General features: G+C 43.5%; 1 protein-coding gene across 15 annotated transcripts in view; it reads right to left on the reverse strand.

Annotated features, from left to right (window-relative positions):
* The window catches only part of DLG1 (discs large MAGUK scaffold protein 1), a 344,209-nt gene that overhangs the window by 13,009 nt on the left and 311,997 nt on the right, over positions 1–19,203 (reverse strand). For all 15 annotated transcript variants that reach the window (XM_039489073.1, XM_039489067.1, XM_039489063.1 and 12 more), the window contains 4 exons: positions 8,760–8,810; positions 4,443–4,544; positions 4,010–4,182; positions 1,427–1,536 (listed from right to left, as the gene is read on the reverse strand). In XM_039489073.1, coding sequence (XP_039345007.1) covers positions 1,427–1,536; positions 4,010–4,182; positions 4,443–4,544; positions 8,760–8,810 — 436 coding nt within the window. The remainder of the gene's footprint in view (positions 1–1,426; positions 1,537–4,009; positions 4,183–4,442; positions 4,545–8,759; positions 8,811–19,203) is intronic.

Here is a 19,203-nt window from a genome sequence, read left to right on the forward strand (position 1 = left end):
GTATAGGACACCTGTATGGGCCAAACTGATTCTGCTAACAGAAAATCTCTAATCAAGAGCTTGAGAAGTGCATGCGCACATGATGGGACTAAAGTGGAGCACTCCTAGATACACTACGCAAAGAAGAAAAGATGGTTCCTGTCTCACTGAAGTAGTCTCATCCTCCGGTGTGAAAATGTCCCTGGAAGGATCGGGCTAGAGAAGAGAGGGTGACTGGGGGAAAGGAAGAAAGATATCTTCCAGGGAAGTGCAAGTGTCCATAGATTCTGGTGTTTGGGGTGTTCTGACGAATGGGGCCGAGAATTCTGATGTGTTCCAAAAGACTGCAGTTGGGTGGTCCTTTGAGGGACGGGCCAGTACCGCCAAAGCGTCAGGTCCTGCACTCTTCGATGGAGCCAGCAGATGTCAGTCCTTGTGCTTAGGAGTCGGATCCTTTTTCTTTTGCATTTTACCCTCTGACTGGGGGTTTTCAGTGTTCCTGAGCCCTTAGGATCTACATGCGAAGGCTCACCTGACCAGCTCAGGGAGGGATCTCGTCTTTTATGAACAGATCTGGATGGAGATCTGTCCTTGTGACTGTGGGAGTGCAGCCTACTTTCACTGGAAGCATTGCATGAGGAGTCCTTCGGCTTAGTAGCAGTAGTCTCTGCTCACAAGCTTGTGCTTGGAGGGGTGCTGTTTGTCTCCTGGGGCCAAAGCAGAGTGTAAGCATTCTACCCCGCATCAGAATGTGGTCTCAGCCTTTTCCATAAGGTGTTTCCTCAGTTGAAGCTCACGAGATTTGCATGTTCACGGAGGAAACGATCGACTGATGCTGCACTTCGTAGATACCCAAATGGTAGAGGTGTTCGCTGGTCACAGTGAAGGAGCAAGAGCAAGAGAGACGCTTCCTGAAACCCAGAACACTGGGCATAGTCCCAGACCCTGGGGAGGGACTCCCCAGTATGGGGAAAGAATGATACTAACTATACTATATTAAGTCAAACTATTTACTATATCTATTTATAGGCTATAAAGAAAAAACTGGAGAAATCTGTGGACACAGGGATTCTGACTCAGGTCATGCAGCTGTAAGGAGGAACTGGGGAGGATTTGGCTTGCACTGGCGCCTATGCCCTCAGTCTGGAGCATGAGAACTACTGTGCATGTTTGGGCCAACGGATACGGCTTGTTAGAATTTCCAGTCTCTGGTGAATGGCAAGCATGAGTACCCATCTGTGGAATACATATAGGAACCAGGAATCAAAGAACCACCCAGCCTTAAAAGTCCCCTTGGGAATTCAATGTAGAAAGTTACATACACAAAACAATTACATTTTTTAAAAGTGGGTTTTATATTATCTTTCAAATGATTTATAGCTATTTTTTTAAAAACCCTTCGCTGTCTTTGAAACAAGTGAGCTTCAGGTACATTGTTTTTACTCACATGATGTTTTCCACTGATTTGGGTTTAATAAAAATGGAGATTGGGTACAGCTGGGCTATCTGCAACCTCTTGATCGCATTGCCAGAAACATCAAGAATGCAGTGTTTCCCCTAAAGCAGAAGGGGGGAGGGGAGAGGGAAGAGAGTAAAGTCCTCAAGTTACACATGTGCATATTACATGCAATTTAGAAGTGAAAGCCTGGCCCCAATTAAATCAGTGGGAGTTTTTCCCACTGATGTCAATGGAATCAGGATTTCATCACCCTAAGAGTTTCCAATTGCAGTCAAATTTATTTCAGTAGTACACACTGATTAAAAAAATTATATCTAAGGATAAGGCACTATACCAATCAAAACTCCAGCCTTTAGAGTTGTGTTGGCCTTAACTAGTCCTAATGAATATGGGTTGTTAATACTTTGTTTTATAACTGGAAGTGACACCGGCCTGTACAATGCCCTATTTTTCACATATCTGTCACATATGTAATGCAGTGTCACTACTTCAAGAAATTACCCTGCCTTTTAATATTGGTTGGGGATTTTCTTCTCTAGGTTTTACATGTACTAGAGGATTGCACATTTTGTTCCTTCTAAGCATACTAGGCTTAGTGAATAGCACATACCAGGTGCTTCTTGCATTCATCCATTCCTCCCACAAACTCCACATGTGTCGCCCACCTTTCTCCCTCTATTTTAGAGAAGTTTGTTTCAATGTAATCACCTTCACTGCTAAAATTTGTGCCTTATTTCTAATCTGAATTTGTCTTCAAATTTCCAGTCATTAATTCTTTTTATGCCTTTCTCCACTAGATTAAATAGTCCTTTAGTACCTGTGATTTTCTTCACATGAAGGCATTAGTACACTAATCAAGTCAACTCTCAATTTTCTTTTGCATTAGCTAAACAAATGTAGCCCTTTAAATCTCACACAGTAAGGCTTTTTTGCAGCTCCTGAATAATTTTTGTGTTTTCTTTCTGTACACTCTCAATTTTTTTGGCATTCTTTTTAGAATGTGAACACCAGAACTGTATGCAGTATTCCAGTACTGCTCTCTCCTGTTCTGTATACAGAGGTGAAATCACTTCCCTACTCTTGCTCACAATGCTCCTGTGTTTATAGAGCCAAAGATTGGATTCGCTTGTTTTGCCACAGCATTGTATTGGAAGCTTATGTTGAGTTGTTTGTTTACTATGAGCCCTAAATCCTTTTCATGCATTTGGCTGTATTAAAATGCATTTTATTTGCATGAATGCAGGTTACCAAGCACTTAGAATCATAGAATATCAGGGCTGGAAGGGACCTCAGGAGGTCATCTAGTCCAACCCCCTGCTCAAAGCAGGACTAATCTCCAGACAGTTTTTTACCCCAGATCCCTAAATGGCCCCCTCAAGGATTGAACTCATAACCCTGGGTTTAGCAGGCCAATGCTCAAACCACTGAGCTATCCCTCCCCACAATGTTGAATATTACTGCCATGTCTTCATCATTATTTACCATTCCATCAATCTCTGTATCATCTGCAAATTTTACCTGCATTGATTTTATATTTATTTGCAGTGAAAAATATTGAATAATGTCAGGCCTATCACCAATCTTTGTGGAACTCCACTAGGAACACCTTCATTCGATGATAGCTGCCCTCTGACTGCTATTTTTTGAAATCTGTCAGCTAGTTCTTAATCCAGCTACTGTGGACTTTATTGAAATTGTATAGTGCTTAAGTTTTTAATCAGAATGTCATGCGGCACTAAGTCAAGTGCCTTTCAAAACTCTAAGTATATTACATCTCTGCAGTTACCTTTATCAACCAAACTTGCAGAATGCAAGTTTGAAGAAGATGGACTACGTCTTGCTTTTTCGTATTTATTAGAGATGGATTACTAAATGTTCGGAGTGTGTTACTGATAGCACTGTAGGCAATATGAACATTGGAAGGAATGCAGAGGTCTTTCCCTTTAACTTCTTATTTCCATTCTTTTAAGGTTTTGGGTGGATGAGGTGTGTCCTGATGTAACTTTAACTGTAACTAAATGCACTTTTTGTTTGTGAATAGACAAGATCTTAATAATATGAGACATCACTATATCACTCTGTTAAATCCTTGCTAGAGAAAATAGATTTGTGTGTGTGAAGGAGCAAGGGTTTTTCTGTAAATCATAGTATTAAAATAGTGGATAGAATTGGTTGTATATATATATAAATTATAGCATTCCTATTCCCTGTTTAAGCAGCAAAGAGTCCTGTGGCACATTATAGATTAAGAGACGTATTGAAGCATGAGCTTTCGTGGGTGAATACCCACTTCGTCTTGCATTCGACGAAGTGGGTATTCACCCATGAAAGCTCATGCTCCAATACGTCTGTTAGTCTATAAGATGCCACAGGACTCTTTGCTGCTTTTACAGATCCAGACTAACACGGCTACTCCTCTGATACTTGATCCTATTCTCTGTTTATAATTCTAAGTATTTATGATGCATGTTCAGAGGAGCATGGTATATAAACGAAGACCTACCCATATAGCTGTGAAACTTAAAAATATCATTTCAAAAAATGGAAGTCTCACACTGGCACTAGATTTACCTTTTCTGCTACTTCCCGCACTGACTGGACACTTGTTCCATAAAGGTGATTGTTGTACTGGCCAGCCTCAATGAATTTGTGATCCTGAATATCCTTCTCCATTTGCTCTCGAGAGGTGACAAAGTGGTAATCTCGGCCATCCACCTCATAATCTCGTTTTGGTCTGGTAGTATCTTTAAAGATAAGTAGAGCTCTTTAAGCAGAAAACTGCAACTTTTACCACAAATTAAATGTTTTCTACAATACATTGTCTTCCATTTATAGTGTAAAATTGTTAAATGAGAAATGGATACAAATTTAACATTTAAATAATTTTAGGAGGTAAAGACATGTCACAATATAAAAATTATTGAGCTTCATCACAGAGAGGTCACAGAAGGACTATGACAGCACTTATTTGATTAAATTCACTATGGTATTTGCTGGGACTTACGTGGAACACATGATCCAAATTTGTCTGGAAATTCTGAGATTAAATCATCATTTATTCTGTCTTTCATGGGTCCCAAAACAATCACTGGCCGAGTGTAATTGACTGTCAAAGATAGATTGATAATATTTCTTCATTATAGTCTGATCATTAAAACACCTTCAAATTTCACCAAAACAAGTTTTATTATAATTGTGATTATAGATTACAGTTATATTATATTATACCATTAAGATACAGGAGTACTTGTGGCACCTTAGAGACTAACAAATTTATTAAGATACAGTTGAAACAGACAACATTTATTCCTGGTGAGAGAAATTATAGAAGGTTGTAGGCCAATCTATACTCCTGGGGGAATTCTGTGTCACTGCGTGTGCGCAGAATTCATGTCCTCCGCAGAATGACTTTCTGACAGGGTAGCAAAGGGAAGCTGGAAGAACAGTCATGCACCACTCCCTAGCAGCACAGGTACATCATTTCAGGCAGCCGGCAGAGAGATAAATCACCGCAGGGTTGGGGACACCCCAGCCAGTGGCTCCTGCCCTGAGCCGGGATCAGCTACTAGTCCCAGTCGGGCTGGAGGCAGAAGAGGACTTCCTCTTCCCCTGCAAGGAATTGCTTGGGCTGTGTCAGACTCACCCACAGAAACCTCTCCCAGCTGCAGAAAGCTCAGCATCCTCCTTTGCTTCCTGACCACATAGCTTCTCAGCTGTGGGGGGAGGGGGTCACTGTACAGGGAGCTGCTCCCCCATCCACCCAACCCCCATGCCTCTGGACTTCCAATACGCAGACACCTTTGCCAAGCCTCACCCGGTACATCCAGAACCCCCCCATGCCCTTCATACCCAAATGCCACCCCACTGAACCTCAACCCCTGCTTCTAGAGCCCCCCCTGCACCCAGATCCCCTACCACCCCATCCCCACCCCTGCACTCAGACCACCCCCTGCTGATCTCCCTAACTCAATCCGCCACCCTGATGAGCCCTACCCCCTACACCACCCTGAGCCCCCACATGCAGAAGCCCACACCACTGAACCCTAATAACTGCGCCCAGACCCCCCACATCACCAAGCCCCACTTCCCCAGCACCCAGGCCCCCCGCTGATCTCCAACCACCTTCACCTGGAAGCCACTGCAGAGTCCCATTGCCCCTGCACCTGGAACCCCCCTAATGAGCCTCTGTGCATCCAGATCCCCCCACACCTAGATGCCACACTCAGCTGCCTGCACACAGATTGTCCCACACAGAATCCTCTCACCTCACACCTGGATCCCCCCACACTGAGCCCCTCCACACTTGGCCCTGCCTGGTTGAGCCTGCGTGCGCCACACCTGGTACGCCTGGCACAGAGCCCTAGGGTGTTTCTGGGGCAAGCCCAGGCCTTGTGCTGTGTTAGGGTCGGGTGAAGCCTCACCGCTGAATTCATGTCCTAGGGATGGGAGGGAGGAGGAGCTGCAGAGTTATTTTTATTATTTTTTATTTATTAACAAATAAAACTCGCAGAATTTTAAAATATTATGGATAGAATTTTTTATTTTTTGGCACAGAATGCCCTCAGGAGTAAATCTATATTGAAGTCAATGTGAGCTGCTGAGTGCTCCACAGCTTGGAAAAATTGATCACTTATTTACGTGCTAAAGGGCAAGATTTCAAAAGAGCTCATCATCCAACAGCTACATTTATGAATCTAAATATAGTTGCTATATTTTTAGACTTGCTATTCTGAGAACAATGGGACCTGCAGGATGCTGAGTCTGATAAGATATTAAATCTGCATGTAATATCTTTGGGGACCAAATTGTATTACGTGTATGAATGGTTTATATACGCAACTCTGGGGTGGCAGGGAGAGTTTCCACAGCTCTACTAGGAACTATGACCAGTGCGAGATGATTAAAGTGAATCACTTAGGTCTTAAATACCTCCAGAGAGGTACCATTCCCTGAGGAGGGTTGCATACACTGGTTCAAACTGGATTTTGCAGACACCAACAGATAAAGAAAGGGCTTTTGATTTAAAGCCAGATTTAAACTGACTCAGTTCCTTTTTTCTGATACAGCAAATAGACAGGACCTTCTTGTCCAAGAGCCCTCAACTCCTGCAAAAGGCTTGGAAAGACTTTGGCCTATTGGGGCCCTATAAGAGAGATGGGTAACCTCTTGTAAGCTTTTAGCATGTGTATCAGAACTTCCTTTTTTTAAAAAAATTTTCTCTCCAATAATTTTACCCTAAAAATAAAGGTTCTTGCTTAGAAAGAGCTGCGTAGTAACTTGTACCTGCTGGCAATGCCCTCAGAGAAAGAAAACAAAGCATAGGTGCTGGCCTACAGGCAAACTGGCTTGCTGGGAATATTTCAGTGTAAGGAATGGGTCTCCACACAAGAGAGGTAATGGCTGGGAGTAATGCCTGATTGTCTTCTATGATGTGATAACGGGCTCTGTGGATATGGGGAAAGCAGTGGATGTGATATATCTTGACTTTAGCAAAGCTAAATATGGTCTCCCACAGTATTCTTGACAGCAAGTTAAAAAAGTATGGATTGGATGAATGCACTATAAGATGGATAGAAAGCTGGCTAGATTGTCGGGCTCAACAGGCAGTGATCAATGGCTCAATGTCTAGTTGGCAGCTGGTATCAAGTGGCGTACCCCAGAGGTCGGTCCTGTGGCTGGTTTTGTTCAACATCTTTATTAAAAAGCGACAGAGTTCTGTGGCATCTTATAGATTAACAGACGTATTGGAGCATTAGCTTTCGTGGGTGAATACCCACTTCGTCGGATGCACGTGTATTCACCCACGAAAGCTTATGCTCCAATATGTCTGTTAGTCTATAATGTGCCACAGGACTCTTTGTCACTTTTTACAGATCCAGACTAACACAGCTACTCCTCTGATCTTTATTAAAGATCTGGATGATGGGATTCATTGCACCCTCAGCAAGTTTGCAGATGACACTAAGCTGGGTGGAGAGGTAGATAAGCTGGAGGGTAGAGATAAGGTCCAGAGTGACCTAGACAAATTGGAGGATTGGGCCAAAAGAAATCCGATGAGGTTCAGCAAGGACAAGTGCAGAGTCCTGCACTTAGGAAGGAAGAATCCCATGTACTGCTACAGACTAGGGACCGAATGGCTAGGCAGCAGTTCTGCAGAGAAGGACCTAGGGGTTACTGTGGATGAGAAGCTGGATATGAGTCGACAGTGTGTCCTTGTTGCCAAGAAGGGTAACGGCATTTTGGGCTGTATAAATAGGGACATTGTCAGCAGATCGAGGGACATGATAATTCCCCTCCATTCGATATTGGTGAGGCCTCATCTGGAGTATTGTGTCCAGTTTTGGTCCCCCCACTGAAGAAGAGATGTGGTAAAATTGGAGAGAGTCCAGTGGAGGGCAACGAAAATGATTAGGGGGCTGGGCATATGATTTATGAGGCGAGGCTGAGGGAACTGGGGTTATTTAGTCTGAAGAAGAGAAGAGTGAGTGGGGATTTGATAGTAGCCTTCAATCACCTGAAGGGGGGTTCCAAAGAGGATGGAGCTCGGCTGTTCTCAGTGGTGGCATATGACAGAACAAGAAGCAATGGTCTCAAGTTGCAGCGGGGGAGGTCTAGGTTGGATATTAGGAAAAACTATTTCACTAGGAGGGTGGTAAAGCACTGGAATGTGTTACCTAGGGAGGTGGTGGAATCTCCATCCTTAGAGGCTTTTAAGGCCTGGCTTGACAAAGCCTTGGCTGGGATGATTTAGTTGCTGTTGGTTCTGCTTTGAGCAGGAGAATGGACTAGATGGCCTCCTGAGGTCTCTTCCAACCCCAATATTCTATGATAGGAAGATATTAGCCTATTTAAAAACAAGTAATCAAGCTCTATGATCTGACAGGATTCAAATTCAGATACAACTCTTAAAAATAAATTATCCCTGTGTAAAGTCAGTGGTGTATAGATATTACTAGGGACTGGCACTCATTAGTATTAATGGCATTATAATGTATGTACTGGAATAATATTTTAATTCAAGTACTGTATAATAGGTTTTTGGGGTGTTAAGTGTAATGTCAGTGTCTAGAGACACTTGGAACATTTTGTCTGGTGGCACCTTAAAGACCAACAGATTTATTTGGGCATAAGCTTTCGTGGGTCTGAAGAAGTGGGTTTTTTACCCATGAAAGCTTATGCTCAAATAAATCCGTTAGTCTTTAAGATGACACGGGTCTCCTTGTTGTTTTTGTGGATACAGACTAACACGGCTACACCCTGATACTTGGAACTTTTTGATATCTTAATAATTTTTTTTTTTAATTTAATAGGTTCTACAAACCTTCTTGTTGGCTGACTGGTTCATAAGACAAGACGTATTCTTCCTGGCCACCTAAAAATTTAAACACATATGTAAGGAAATTTGCTGAAGTGGTAAGTAGCTTTTGTTTTAAAAAATTTGGCATACACGTAGAAAACTTTAGTCCTTTAATGAAAGAAAATTAGATCAGACAGTCCTCAACAAAATATGTCATGGTTATACTGATGAAGGAAGTTCTCTATAGAGTGATACATCAGAAAATCACAAATATAAGCCAAACAAAAATTTCATTATAAAATGGACATACCTGTTTTATTAAATACATAAAGTGTAAATAACCTTAGTTGCAGCATGAAGATTTTTATGAGAAATGTTAGCATGTTTAATTTACATCAAGCATGAGATAAGGGAAGTTTTAGGAACTATTAAATGCTCTTGCAAATGTTTTACTGAACACAATGCATGAATGCTGTCATTCACTGCTAGACGCAGAAGCACTTGCATTGAGATCCTTTCTACACTAGATAGTCAATATTTAGACTGCAGATTTTCTTGTTTTACATTTAAACAAAAAATGCCCCAAACTTGTATACGACTGTCTTAAGCTGTTGCATAAGCTTTTTCATAAATTGATATTTAGCCAAAATATCTGTATATAGTACAGTTCTTAATTAAGAAAAGGCATTTTTATACTGTATATGCAAAATAATGCTTATCAACACATTTTATTTATGACAAAGGAATTTTAAATTTGAACTTGGAAAGATGTAAATACTGAGACCGTTCTCAGCTCCGGAAAGCACATCAGCAGTGAATGAGAAAAAAACATAACTTAATATTGACCTTCAATAGCTGCAAGCATTTAAATGTCAAATGCAAGCATATGAAATATACTTCAGCTGCCATCACTGCACTATTAAAAAGTTTAGTGTTCAACATGATGAAAATCTTTCACAATAAGATTTTATTAAAATTTATCAATCAAGTCAACTAATTGACAGACTATAAAATTAAAAATTCAAAAGCTAGCAATTCAGATTATACATTAATTATTCTTTAAACAAGATGTCCTTTTGAATATTCAACTAATAGCTTGCTTGGCTAAGTTTTGGATAATTCATTGAAGTTCATTATACACATTCATGTGTAATAAGTGACCTTAATCCTGCTACAATTGTATAGCAATGGATGACATCTGAAGGTCTTTCTAAATTCATATATTGCTATAAATATCCCCCACCCTCTTTTATTTCAAAGCAGAGAGCATGCTTTTTTAAAAAAACAACAACAAAGTTTGTAATTTCAGAGGAAATGGACATTACTTACCTCTCACTGGAGGTTCTTCAAGATGTGTGGTCCTATCTGTATTCCACACATGGGTACATATCGGCACCAGGCACATGAGTCTGGAAATTCTAGCAAATAGGGTCTATTGGTCCACATGCATGCCATAGATTTTCTTGTGCTCTGAACTGAGGGCATAAAGGGCAGCACAGACTGACACCTGTCCAGTTCCTTTTCTTATCGCAAATCTAGATGTGATCCACAGCAGAGGGGACAGATGGTGGGTAGAGGACCACACATCTTGAAGAACCACCATTCCAGTTGTAAGTAACCAACCTCCATTTCTTCTTCAAGTGATGGCCTCTACATGTATTCCACACGTGGGAGATTAGTAGGCAGTATTCAAGGAGGAAATGGTGGGATGCAGATGTTATGGCTTTCTGCAAGATTGCTGTCGCCACAGCTGTATCTGTAGTAGAAGACTGGACCAAAGCAGTGTCTTGTAAAAGCTTGTAATGAGCTCCAAGTAGCTGCCCTATATTTTTCTATTAAAGGTATGTCTCACAAAGATGCTGTAGAGGTTGCTTGTACTCTGGTAGAATGGGCTGTCACTAGGGCATCACTTGGGATCTCAAGCAGGTGGTGAAGTATAAAAAATTTACCCCACGTTTCCTGAAATTTTACCAAATAGCATCAGCTTTGCATGCTAACTAAAACGGCAATTCTGCAGCAGATGGGAGTGTCTTGTTTTGTGGGGTGGGGGTGTGACTAAAATCCACACCTGGTATGGAGGCCATGGGGGGCAGGAGGTGGAGTTTAGGGGTTGGGGGTGTGGAATAGGATCAAGAGACTTTGCAGGGGGGAGGGAGATCCCAGCAGAGGGATGATGTTGGGGTAGACACCCAGGGGTTGGGGCATGGGTATAGAGGCTGGATTTGAGTGAGCCAAGAAGGGTAGGGGACGAGCCTTAACAGATGTAATTCGGAGCCCCAAATTGGTGGATTTCTGTGCCATCTCCCCACTCCACGGTAGCATCCTCTGGTGGCCAGGCTGGCCCTTCATTCCAGCCAAATGCCTGGGACTAAGCCAGCCCAGCCCTGCCTCAGGTACTACTAGGAGATGGCAGCAAAATCTTGGGAGGCACCTGCACAGGCTGTGCAGTAAAAAAGGCCTGGCAGTGGCAACACTGTTCCCCAGGCCAACTCCATAGTACCCCTTTCTCAGAACCAGCACCTTTAGAGCCAGCTCCAAGTCCTCGCATTACCCCTTCTCTATGGACAGCATGCAGGGAAACCTAGAAAGGCAGCACCACCCCTGCTGACCATCAGTAGTGGCAGCCCGAGCTCCTCTGCAGCTGCTGTTCTCTCTAGGCAGGGAAAGGAGACTTGCCTGTTCAGCACCGCCCTGCCTCTGAGACCCCAGCAGCAGCAGAACAACCAGCCTGGGGACACTATTTTACTGAATGTGTCAGGAGAGCGTGTTTGGGGGAGGGCTTTGCCCTCTCGCCTTCTGCCCTTCCCCCCCGGTGGCACCCCTGGCTCTCTCACCCTCTATGGGAGGGAGGGGGAGAATATGAGATAGTTGATAGCAAAGGGTAATGCAGGCTGAAATCCATTTAGAGAGCCTCAGGGCAGATACAGCTTCACTCTCTACCTCTCTGTTATGGTAATAAAAAGTCTTGGTGTTTTTCTAATTGTTTTTGTTCTTTGCATATAAAAGGCTAGTGCCTGTCTGATGCACTCCTCACTGGAGGCTGGCAGCTTTAGAAAAAATATTGGTAAGTGGTTAGTTTGACTGATAAGAAACTCTGTAATTACTTTGGGGTGAATTTTGGGGTGAAGGCAAAGAGAGACCTTTGCTTTATGAATAGTAGTAAATGGTAGATCTGCCATGAGTGCTCCCAGCTCGCTCACCCTTCTTGTTCATGTGATAGGGCCTAGGAAGGCAACTTTCATCCTGTGATGGGACATAGAACGGGTGGCTAATAATTCAAAAAGGTTTGGTGAGCGCTGACAGAACGAGGTTGAGGGCCCACTGAAACACTGGCCTTACCAATTGTGGAAAAGATCTAGATTCCTTTAAGGACTTACTAGATGTCATAGGATGAGTGAAAACAGTGTGATCCTCAGGAGGAGGAGGAACAGCACAGATTGCTGCCTGATGGACCCATGGCTAACTGAGAGAGAGAACTGACATCTTAAAGGTAAGTAGGTAATCTAGGATAGCCGGGATCCCAGCGGACTCTGGAGATAACTGGTGTTGTCATGACCAAAAGTAGACATTTTTCCATTTGGCTTAATAACATTTTATAGTCGAATCCTTTCTGCTCTGGTTGAGGATGGATTGAACTGCTATTGAGCACGAAAGCTCTACATCTGATGTCCATCCAAATACAGTACCAGACCTTGAGTTGCACTGGCACCGATTTGGAATGCCTTATTGTGCCATTGTGTTAAATCAATAGATCCAGAAATGGTCAGATGTCGATGGGTGGACAGGTCGAAATTCTCAGGAGGTCTGAGAATCAGCCGTGACTTGTCCAACTGAGCTCAATAAGGATGACCTGAGCTCTGTCATGACAGATCTTTTGCAGGACTTGTGGTATCAGAGAGATGGGATAGGAGGTCCCTCCAGGGTAACAGAAGGGAGCTGCCCTTTGAGCCTCAGCCCAGAGCATTCTGGAGCAGTAAAAGAGAAGTTTTATGTTCTCTTTTGAGGCAAACAGATCCCATGACAGTGTTTTCCCCACGGGCTGAAGATGTTGTTGAGAACAAAATTGTGAATCTCCCATTCATGGTCTGTTGAAAAATATCTGCTGAGTATTTGCTAGGGAGTTTTACATGCCTGGTAGATATACCGCTAAGAGAGTGATGTGATGTCTGATAGTCAACGTCTGGAGTTGGTGTATCTCCACACAAAGAGGGAGGGATCTTGTTTAAGAAAATAAGAATGGTCCTACTGGTCAGACCAAAGGTCTATCTAGCTCAGTATCCTGTCTTCCGACAGTGGCCAGTGCCAGGTGCCCCAGAGGGAATGAACGGAACAGGTAATTGTCAAGTGATCCATCCCCTGTCGCTCATTCCCCGCTTCTGGCAAACAGAGGCTAGGGACACCATTCCGGCCCATCCTGGCTAATAGCCATTGATCAACCTATCCTCCATGAATTCATCTAGTTCTTTTTTGAACCCAGTTATGGTCTTGGCCTTCACAACATCCTCTGGCAAGGAGTTCCACAGGTTGACTGTGCGTTGTGTGAAGAAATACTTCCTTTTACTTGTTTTAAACCTGCTGCCTATTAATTTCATTTGGTGACCCATAGTTCGTGTTATGAGAAATGGTAAACAACACTTCCTTATCTACTTTTTCTACACCAGTCAAGATTTTATAGGACCTCAATCATATCTCCCCTTAGCCGTCTCTTTTCCAAGCTGAAAAGTCCCAGTCTTATTAATCTCTCCTCAGACGGAAGCCATTCCATAGCCTTAATCATTTCTGTTGCCCTTTTCTGAACCTTTTCCAATTCCAATATATCTTTTTTGAGATGGGGAGACCACATCTGCACACAGTATTCAAGATGTGGGCGTACCATGGATTTATATAGAGGCAACATGATATTTTCTGTCCTATTTTCTATCCCCTTCTTAATTAGTCCCAGCATTCTGTTTGCTTTTTTGACTGCCGTGCACATTGAGTGGATGTTTTCAGAGGATGTTCCCCCTGCTTGTTTACACAGAACACAGTTGACATGGTATCTGATATTACTTGCATGTGACAGGATCGGCTGAGCAGAAGGAATGCTCTGCAGGTCCAACGGACTGCCCTTGGTTCCAGTAAGCTGATGTACATCCCAGCCTCTTGATGGGTCCAAATCGTGGTGTGGTATGATTGTTCGTAAGAGCTCCCCAACCCAATATGGAGGAATCCGACCATAGTTGCCTCTGATACATGGGTCGGGAAAGGAAATCCCATCCTAACTTTCTCCAGCTTTGTCCACCAGGTGAGAGAGACCAAAACCTTGGCTGGAACTGTTACTTTGGCACTGACATTGTCTTTTTCTGGTGAGTAGATAGATTGAAGCCAGGTCTGTAAACAGCAGAGTTGGAGCCTGGCAATTGGTGTAATGTGGATTCATGAGTCCATGTGGCCAAGGTTGGAAAGGCAAGTCCTGACAGTGGTATGAGGTTTGAGGGTGATGTGACATTTTCCACTCCAAAGCACCCCATACTTACTGTGGTGATGTAATGATGATATGTTTTGTACAAAGTATGCCTTGTGAGGTATCATTCTCAAAGTCTTGATCTGCTAAACATGAATATCTCGTTGGATTGTATGTGCTGTCATTGTATGCAAAGCTGTAAAGTTTTGCTATGCATGTGTTACTGAAAGATGTTGTGAAGTTGGAAACACCCACAACTAGCCTTTCAGATACAACAATGAAGAAGCTAGACAGTGCTAATGGCCCATCAGCAAAGACAGTGGACCTTGGAAGAGCGTATCCTCAGACAGCCTATGGATAATAGCTGCTATGACTCAGCAAGGCATGCGGCCAGACCACATGACACTGAACTCCATTTTGGTACCTGTAGTTTTCCACAAAGGGGAGAGTCTTGCCATATGGAGAGACTATAAAAGATGGGGCATGACAACATTTCAGAGGCTCAATCCCCACACAAGAGAATACCTGGGAATACCTGAGGATCAAAGACTGATCTGAGGGAAGGGCTGATCCCAGGCTAAAGTGATTTCTAGTCTGTCTATGGAAGCTTGGTGGACTGCTTGTATCATCAGTCAGGGTGAGATACTGCTGATTCAAATCCTATCTAGTATATTAGGCTTAGATTGCAGTTTTGTTTATTTGCTAGGTAATCTACTTTGATCTGTTTGCTATCGCTTATAATCACCTAATTAACTACAGAAAGATAGATTTTAACTTGTTTTGTTTTTATCTTAACTGGTGTGTTTTTGAATGAAGTGTTTGGGAAAATCTCAGCTCAGTTAACAAAGGTGTTGTGCATATTCCTCTCCTTGTCGAGGGAGGGCTGAACTGGGTAATAAATTCATACTGGTCAGGTTTTTGACCAGGGCAGGACAATACAGCTCTGGGGTCCTAGGTGGGGAGCTGGGGGTATTAGAAAGGGTAATAATCTCTCTATTGTTGATTCATGCAGTGGCTGGCCAGAGCCTGCATGTAACTGCAGCTGGGGATGTCCCTGCCTGTGTGACTGCTGATGGGAGTATAGGACCGGGAGCAGTCTGCAGCTTGTCACAGCAGCACAGTGTGAAAGGGAACCCAGGCTGGTGAGTAAGAGGGCTCAGTGGTACCCCAATTCCAGGTTGCACTCTGGGAGTGACTCATCATCATGATAAAAATGGGGTGCTTTGGAGTGCAGAATGTCAAAGTGATGTGTTTTATTAGATTGCTCATGATGTGGAATCTCTCAGTGGGAAGATAGGCTCTTGCTGCAGTCAAATCCAAGGTTGCTCCTATGAAGTCTAAGGTCCTCCGGGTTGCTCAGAGTAGACTTTTTGTAGTTGATGGAAATTCCCAGGGAAGATGGAGTAGGAATGCTGTTGCTGACTAGCCTTCTGTGATGGACCTGCCTGTCAGAAGCCAGTTACTGAGATATAGAAAGACAGTAAAACTATTTCATTTCATCCAAGCTGCTACTACTGAAAGGACATTTGTGAAGACTCTGGGTGATGCAGCTAGTGTGAATGGAAGGACCCTGAATTCGAAGTGGTCCTGCCCAATGAGGAATCTAAGAAACTTTCTGTGGGAAAGGTGAATATCTGTATGAAAATGAACATCCTTCACCTTGAGGGCTGCAAACCAAGTGCCCTCTTCCAGAGAGGGGATTACTGATGCCAGTGTGACCATGAGGAATTTCCAGATGAATACATTCAGCTGGCGTAAGTCGAGAATCAGTCTCCATCCACTGCATTTTCTTTGGGACCAAGAAATATGGCAAGTAGAACCCAGTCCCCTGATACTGAGGAGGAATTGGTTCTAAAGAAGAGAGATTTCCTCATGAGAGTGGTCCCCGAGAAGGGGCACAAAAGGTGGTTCGTGGTGGGGAGGCAAGATAAACTTGATTGCACAGCTTTGGTGGTTATGATGTTTAGTACCCACTTGCTTATAGTTATTTCTGTCCAGTTGAGAGCAAAGTGGTAAGGTGACCCCCAAAGGCAGGGGGAGTAATGAGGCAGGGCATCAATGTCAACATGCAGTCCTCAATCGTATAATCTAAAGAACCCCTTGAATATTGGGTGGGGTTGTAAAGGTAAAAGAAGCCATCTATCTGGGTCTTTGAGTCCTTTGCTTCTTACATGGAGGTTCACGTGAGCATTGATGATAGGACATCTAAGGAAGTGGTCTGGGTCTATATTGTTGCTTATGATGTTTCCTCTTTGGGGCCGGGGTGCAAATGTTCAGGGAGTGTAAGGTTGTTCCAGAGTCTTTTAGAGTGTGCAAAGATTCTCAGTCTTTGCATTAAAAAGGTTAGACTCACCAAGGAAAGGTGCTTGATGGCATTCTGGACATCCCTGGGAAACCCTGAAGATTGCAACCATAACTCCTTAAGACTACAGCTGTGGTGATGGCTCTAGAGACAGTATCAACCATGTCAACTGCCTCTTGAAGTGATGTTTTGGTCATCAGCCTGCCTTTGACAATGAGGGCTTGGAACTCGGCCCTGTCTTGCTAAGAAAGTTTGCCTTTAAACTCTGTACATTTGGCATAATTAAGGAAAACATATTTTGCATCATTGCTTGGTAGTCGGCAGCTCTGAATTAGAGACTAGCTGAAGAGAATATTTTTCGACCCAAAAGGAAGAGGCATTTAGTGACCTTATCAGTTGTGGGATTCTTGGAATACTGAGCCCTGGACTTCTCTGTTGCTGATTGCATAGGAGTGGGGAGCTGGATGGGTAAATATGGACTCAGCCCGTTTGCTGGTACAAAATACCACTTCTCAGCTCTCTTTGGGGTAGGGCAACAAAAGGCAGGTGTGTGCCACATTGATCTGGTGAATTTCAGGATGGCTTGATTAACTGGAAGGGCCACCCTTGAAAGGCCAGAGGGTTGAAAGGTGTCCAATAGATCCGGCTGTGTGTCTTGAATCTCTCTGTGATGTATCTGCAGCTCAGCTGCTACCCTCTGCAACAACTCCTGGTACAGTTTGCGAACATCAGGTGGACAGTGGGATGAAGGGGCAACTGGTTCATCCAGTGAGGAGGACGACTTACTAGTCAGACCTGGCTTGATGTCTTCTTCCTCCACAAATTCTGATGGAGCCAGCTGTTACTGTCTAGGAGAGGAGGGTCTGTCTGATTCCTGCACACATCCCAGGTATCTGTTGTATGGATCCTACAAGCCCCAATAAGACAAGTAGAGATCATCCAGAGGAGGAGGAACCAATGGCATCAGGTACCAGCAGTCCCCTGGAAAATCATATTTGGAAGGAGGTGGGAGATTCCAATACCTTCTTTGATCTCCGACCAGTCTTGCTCCCCTTTTGGGGGTGGGTGGAGGAGTTTCATCAGGAGCCTCACATTCACTTGACAAGATGATAGGCACCTGTTCTACTGGCAGCACAGATGGAACCAGTGGGAGGATGTTAGTTATAGATATCATAGTGGCTGACATTCCTGCCCTCAGGGTGGTTTCCCTGGGTGCAGGGATATCTCTACAAAGAGCTGGATCTGATAGCAAGGGAGACTGTGGGCAGGGCAAAGTGAAGATACCCTCCAGCGAGGTGAAGGTCTCGGTCTTCCTTGGTTAGGGTGACCAGACAGCAAATGTGAAAAATCGGGATGGGGGTGGGGGGTAATAGGAACCTATATAAGAAAAAGACCTCAAAATCGGGACCGTCCCTATAAAATCGGGACATCTGGTCACCCTATCCTTGGTACCTGGGGGGGCTCCTGAGGAAGGTACCAGTGGATCAAAGTCATCCATAGGTCTAGTGTTTAGGGGATCCTGCATGGAGAATGTTGGATGGGATCCCAGCATTGAAATCCCAGACAGATGCATTGGGTTCCACTCCTCAGGTTTGTAGGATGGATCCAAAGCCAGAACTGATAACATCAGATTCTTCTTCTTTCATGCCTTTCATTCTTGGAAAGAAGATTTAGGACTCACTGACTTTGACCGAAATGGAGAAAGATCCTCTCTCAGAGACATATCTGGACAGAAATATGACTATGTTCATGTCCCCTACTCTCGTGAGAGGGTTTGCTAGGCTTAAGAGTTTTTGCCTCGACTCCGGAGCTTGTGCTAGAGGGGTACTGCTCATTATTTGAGGCTGTTGTATGGGGTGGAGATGGGGTGTCTCCCTGGCCTGAATCTGAATGGGTTTCATAGCCTTCTCCATGAGGTGCTTCCATAGACAGAGCTCTCCTCCCTCCCGAGTTCAGAGAGGGAAAGAATGGCAGATACTGCACTTTGTGGCAATATCCCAAGGCAATAAAAGCAGCACCAGTGGTCATCTCTGATGGAGAAGGAATGGGAACAGAGGAGACAGTTCTTGAACCCTGGAACTTTTGGCATAATCCCCCTTTGGAGGGAGAAGCATCCCGAAGTGAGGAGTAACTGAAAATTATAAAATATTAAAATACTAACTACTAAACTATTTACAAATTGTATTATAGTTTCACAAAAAAGGAAGATTGAAATGGACATGGGATTCCAACTCAGGTCATGTGGCATTAATGAGGAACTGGACAGACATTGATTCGCACTGCCCCTTTATGTCCTCAATTTGGAGCACAAGGAGATCTACTGCGCATGTGTGGATTCTGCTTGCTCAAATTTCTGGACTCAGGCACATAGATACCCACATGTGGAATACACATAGGGACCATCACTTGAAGAAGAACTGTCTTTTATTTTAGATTATTTACTTTGTGGTCTGAGTCTATTATAGCAATAGATGAATGCACATCAATTTGAAATTTTTTCTTAGTAGTTAAGATGAAAAACATGCAACTTGGAAAACTGAACACCTCAAAAAGTAACTCATGCAAATGGCTTTAAAGAAAGACAGTATATACTTTCAGAACCTCTTTTAGGCTTGAGAGAGAAACAAAGTCACTCAACTATCAACTCAGCTATGAGGGACTCAAGCTAATATGTAATCAAATACTTTTTGAAAAAAATCACTTTCCTATAAAGTCAAAAATCA

The sequence above is a fragment of the Mauremys reevesii genome, linkage group 9 (genome assembly GCF_016161935.1).
Source record: "Mauremys reevesii isolate NIE-2019 linkage group 9, ASM1616193v1, whole genome shotgun sequence".
Lineage (NCBI taxonomy): Eukaryota > Metazoa > Chordata > Testudines > Geoemydidae > Mauremys > Mauremys reevesii.